At 31.0% G+C, this 6,076-nt stretch overlaps 1 protein-coding gene across 1 annotated transcript; it reads right to left on the minus strand.

Moving 5' to 3' along the window:
- Window positions 1-226: 226 nt before the first annotated feature.
- Window positions 227-5,775, minus strand: LOC149242664 (3-dehydrosphinganine reductase TSC10A-like). The gene is made up of 4 exons (XM_089367707.1): window positions 5,462-5,775; window positions 5,073-5,348; window positions 4,791-4,938; window positions 227-720 (listed from the first exon to the last, which is right to left on the minus strand). Exons 1-4 carry the CDS (start codon window positions 5,741-5,743, stop codon window positions 422-424), a joined length of 1,005 nt encoding a protein of 334 aa, XP_089223833.1. The 5' UTR covers window positions 5,744-5,775; the 3' UTR covers window positions 227-421.
- Window positions 5,776-6,076: the final 301 nt, after the last annotated feature.

A 6,076-nucleotide genomic window follows, 5' to 3' on the forward strand; every position in this document is an offset into this window, starting at 1 on the left:
TAAATGCGGTTCATTGTACTAATTTGGTAGTAGAACAACATCTACTTGGATTACTACATGTAGTTCATTGTACTAATTTGGTAGTAGAGCAACTACTTGGAATAGCAGATCATCCCACCACACACACGATATGTTATAGCGATCATAAAGACATGTTACGGTTAAGTCGAATGATAAAAAGCAGAAATACTCCATTATTATCTTCCGACCAGAGTTGAGAACAAGAAACAAACTTAACTTCAAAATTGAATATCCTGGACTCCAGATATTTGCTTTTCCATCCATAATTTTGCAGTCTGTCTCAACATAAGCATGTTTATTAGTCATGCCATTACATTACGTTATCAGAAAGTCAAACGTTAGCTAAGGTAGCAGAGTCCGTTATTAAGTAAAACAAGTTTGGGTAAGGTAGCAGAGTGCTTTATTTGAGCGTACGTCGAGCAACTTCTATGTAAATGGCACCCAGACAGCTAAAAATTCTGAATGGTAGATACAAAATCAGTTCTGTGAAAGCCCTCCCAATTGAATCAGCAGGTATAAATCCACGTGATAATGTTGATAGCATAAGGCCAGTAATCTGAGATGTAACTAGAAAGGTTCCATTCTTTGCTGCTTCCAATATATATTTGGCAACATTTTCCGATGTCTCGGCCTGGCTGCGGTTGTACAGTCCAATCACCTTTGCCATCTTAAATATCTCTGTGTGAGTCTCTATACCACCTGCAATGTATAATCTGAGATTAAAGATTTCAAAAACAAATACTCCTCTCAGATTAAAGTATTCAAATTATTATAAATATAAATATATGGGTACTGTACTATTGGCTCTGAGTATTGTTACACTGGCACTCCTCATAAATCTTATTTATTTCTACTTCGTCTCTATTAAAGGTTTGAAATGAAAGCATATTATTTCAAATTTCAAAAGAAGTATCTTATTTTTTAAATAATATTTAATAATAATAATAATTTAATTTTAATATTATAATTTAATTAGATATAAATTAATAAATACACAGTAATATTTATATTAAAAATAATATATTTTAATAAACATCTTGAAAGTTGAATAATATATCTTGTAGGGAAAGTTGAATTGTTAAAATTCAAATGATAAGAATGAGAATTCAGTTGGACTTTCTAAAGATATTTTATTTAAATAATAAATTTATTTGGATTTTTTAAATATATTTTATTTAAATAATAATACTTGATGTGTTAATATTATTTGAAATATTTAAGGTAGAGTTGAATTTTTAAGTAAAATTAGAGTTAAGATATTTTTCTTTATGATAAAAACTAGGAATGTTGTTTCAACAGTGATATAATGAAAATGAAAAAGTTAATTGATTATTGGTTAATTGGTGAAGAATATATATTTTTTAAGGTATTGATTAATAATGTGTTGGGAGGTTATTTGGTGTGGTTTGACTAGGTATAAATTTAATTTAATTTTTGCATAATAATCCTTGATATATTGGATATATATTTATTAATCTATAAATTAATATCTAGTGTGTGAGGTGTCACTTAGTAGTTGGTGTGGTTTGGCCAAATACAAGTTTAAGGGAATTTTGATATAATTATCTTTGATATACGGATAAAAGTTTGTGTATGATAATTCGATATGAGACATTGTTGAATAACAAAAGAAATAAAAATATTTTTAAAATAGTTTATATGATGTTAAAACTTGTTAGAATTTTGCATCCACATAGTTATAAGGATAAAATTTAATGAATAGATGTTTGTATAAACTTTGTTATTTCAAGATAAAGTGATGAGACTTATTTAGTTTTGGTCAAAGCCTTTAAGAGGTTTTCTAATAGCAAAAATTAAAATGACAAGTTGTGTATCTAGTTTTTTTTTTTATTGAAATTTTAATTAAAAAACTTATTTATTGTTCAATGTTTCAAAGATATATATATATATATATATATATATATATATATATATATATATATATATATATATATATATATAATTACTATTTATGGGCTCCGCTTGGGCCCGGAAGGGATGACATGTATACAAACATTGGTAAGGGGGATGTGAACAAAGGCATTCCAAGGGTAAGGGACAAGGACTTTCTCTTTGGGCATTGCGGGCTTCGTCCAACCCCAACATGAATACAATGAAAAATGACGAAGAGAAGAATCATGAAATAGCGAGGTGGTGTATAACGAAAATTCTGTATTTTATTCTAACTTATTATGTGCGTCATTAGTGTTCTAGAAAACATGTTATAGCTCGTGCTGCGAAGGGTCATGGGCGTGGGGAGAGGCTTGACACCCATGAAATATAAGGGGCCGAGCACGTTGGAAACAAGCAAGGGTCAGAAATCAGTAGAAAACCTCATCACCGAAGCAACGAAGGCTTATCGAGAAGGGTCAGATGCTGGCATTCGAAAAACTGCTGGAAGAATGAGAAGAGGAGGTAAAACAAGGAAGCGAGACGAAAGAAGATATGGATAATTGGAGGACTCTAGTTTCAGATTTGGGTAACACCCATGGGAGAATCACACAGTTCAAGTAAATATTGTACTTGTACTGGTTAATGAAGAATTTACTAGGCAAGGCGATGGAGCATATATCCGTGGGTATGGCAGTGACTCTACAGGGAATGCCCAACTATTAGAAGGATATGGACAAAATATTTTTCTAGCTGCATAAACGATATTAGGTTGGACATAATCCATCGCCACATCCCTTGCATTCTGGAACTGTATGGTATGCCAAGGGAATCCGCACGATATTAGGTTGGAAATAATCGACAACCACATCCCTTGCATTCTGGAACTATATGGTATGCCAGGGGCATCCACTGAAGATCCAACATCTGTTGTATGTGCCTTAGAGGATCAAAAGGATTAGACTCATACCCATTCATAATTTTGTTTCATGCCGTTAGCTTTTACTTTTCATGTTGCAAATGTTAGTTTTTCCACTTATGTAGTGTATGGACATGAGATAGAGACATATCTAGCCTAGCTTGAAAGGTTAAGACAATGTTGTTTTTGGATGTCTTATAACTCTGAGCATTGGCTGACACACTGGTAAGTTGAGGCCACCGGGATAATCTGGGTAGTGTAAACTTGCCTATTATATAATAGAAAATAGAATGGACATGCCAAGCTTAAAAAGAAAAAAAAAATATTATTTTTAATACATTTTAATATTTATAACTTTAAAGTATTACTAATATTATTATTATTATTTTAATTACATTTATAAATTGCATAATTTTATTATATAATATTGTTTATATTTAAATTTATAAATATTTTGTATCACACTAAAAAAACATGTTGACAAATGCTTATGTATGCCATAGTCTAACTAGTAGGAGGAATTGTCGAGAAAGTTACGGAAATTCCGGTTATATTTGGAGAAAATCCGGCAAATATTTTTGTAAATCCAAGTTATAGTTGTTAAACTTCAAAATTTTAGGTGCCCTAGATGTTTTTGATGGTGATGAATCTATTTTCACCATCAAAAACACGATTCAAATAGTCTCTACAAGATTTTTGGAAATTTTTTTACCCCGATTCCGGCCACTTTTGGCCGTCCAAACAATTTCTCCACCTGGTTAGATGACTCCCTTATGTATTAAGTAATCTAAAATTCAATCTCTTTAGACATATTTCACTAGCATAACTTAAAAAAATATAAATATTTTTATTTTAAAAATTATATTTTATTTTTTCCTAGATATAAAAGTTAGGAATTTAAAAATATTCTTAATTCCTATTCTTATTTTGGAAATTGTATTTTATTTTTTCTTAAATATAAACTTTACTCATTTATAAACCTATTCAAAAATATTCTTAATTCACATTAACATTATTTACATCAATGATTAAAAAAACCAAGAAGACTCATAATTTCTTTTTCTAAAAAAACATGTCATTTTTTTAAAACAAACGAAAACTTAATAAGGCAAAATGATCATCCAAATTACTAAAAACTTTTTCATCCATATTTACTCCGTATGATGACTCATGATCATTTTCGAAGTAAACATGCATGTTTTTAAAACAAGCTGCTTCGATTTATGTAAGATAATAAACAAAGTGCATTTAAAAAAAATAAAATAAAAGTTTTATACATAATAGCAAACAAAGTGTTTTTTTTAAAAGTTAAAATAGAGAGGTTTTACGTATAAAAAAATGCATTTTTCTATATTAAGATAAATTGACTTGATTTTCAAAATTTAATTATAATATTATTTAAAATAATTGACATATAAGTCTATATAAATTATATATTAAAATATAGATATTATATTTGAATAAAATTGCTATACCATATATATATATAATTTTCACAAGTTTATAAAAATTTGATATAAAAGAATTTTGTAAAATATAATATAAATGATTAAGTCTACAATTTTTTCCCAATTAATATAATAATAACAAAAAATTATTTATTTTAATTAATAAAATAAATTCACTGATCATTATAATAAAATTAATAAAAAGCAAAAATTTATTTTTAATTAATAAAATAAAAGTCATTGCAATAATAAAATGATGATGAGAGACCCCACCATTATATGGTCATCAACCTTATTCTTTAATTACCCTCTAATTCTAATTTTAAACCTTAAAAATAAATGTATGAGCTGACAATTTCACCAATAATGGAATAGCAAAACCCCTTTATCTCTAGAGTTTTAAGCCTTTTTAGGAAACTTTAGTTTTAAGGGCTTTCTGAAGGAATCGAATATGATAGCAAATGGAATTTCTATGTAAAAGCATACTGGCCTATGAGGTCTAGATTGCTTACAGTCATCCAGCATTGGAGTCTCCACATATCCCGGGAAAGAAACGCTCACTCCGATGTTATAAGGCATCAATTCCAGTCTAAGAGCCTCGGCAAGCCCTTTCACGCCATATTTGGTTGCAGTATAAACAGAAGCCCCATACGACGTGTACTGCAAAACACATGCAGTGGTGAATCCATTGCCACCAGAACCTACAGTTAATAGGAAATCAACTTTACCCTGAAACTCTGATCACAAAAAATAAAAACCATCTGCAACCCAAAAACCAATTTCATGAATCATACCAGACCAGCTAAAGAACTGACGAGAACAACAGACATGGGGGGTCGGGCATGGGCTTGGACTGTGCGATGCTTCATCAAGCGAAGAGCAACATGCAGAGTGTTTACCATCCCTGATAAATTTGTGTTAATCGTCTCATGCAAATCTTTAATGGGAATTTCATCTATAAATCCAACTCTCGCCCACCCAGCATTGCAAACAACCACATCAATAGGTCTCCATTGAAACGATTGTTGTATTGCATCCGAAAGAGTTTCATAGTCACTCACATCAGCAGTCTACAAGGGAAAAAAATAATTCGAAAAACAATGAGAAAAACCTATCCATATACCTTTGTGACAGAATTGTAAATCCAATAATGAAAGACAATGAGAAAAACCTATCCATGTACCTTTGTGAGTATTCTATCAGCACTGATATTTTTATTATCGACCAACTTGTCTATGGCCTTCTCCAGTTTGGCAGAGGTTCTGGCTATCAGAGTAACGAAAGCTCCTTGAGATAGAGCCTCTTTGGCAATAGCAAGACCAATACCACTGGACCCTCCTGTTATTAGAACATGCTTCCCCCGCAGAGTTTTCAGACATGGTGAAGGCTTCCAAAGCAAGGTTACCCCAACAAAAATAGTAAAAAGAAAAACTGTAATGGTGAGTATAGTTGCAGCCAATTCCATCTTGAGGAGAGGATCAGGGTTTCGGACAATGCCAATATCTCTTGAAAAAAACGCAAGCACCTGTGTATTTATATTCGAGATGAGCCGGTTCTGGTTCTGGTTCTGTTGAGAATTAGATAGACAATTATTACAGAGTTGTTTGGTTCTGATTCTGGTTCTGTTGAGAATTAGATAGACATTCATTACAGAATTGTTAAAGAATAATACTGCTGTATGTTTGGGTTAGTGGGCTTTTAGTGCAGCAGATGTGATATCAATATTTACAGTTGGCCACCGGCGTACATTTAGAGAAAGGTACTGAGATGAAATAATTCTTGTTTATGGTTATGGTTT

The sequence above is a fragment of the Pinus tabuliformis genome, chromosome 8, assembly GCF_031772625.1.
Source record: "Pinus tabuliformis cultivar Carrire ecotype Pingquan chromosome 8, CPIR1, whole genome shotgun sequence".
In the NCBI taxonomy this organism is placed as follows: Eukaryota; Viridiplantae; Streptophyta; class Pinopsida; order Pinales; family Pinaceae; genus Pinus; species Pinus tabuliformis.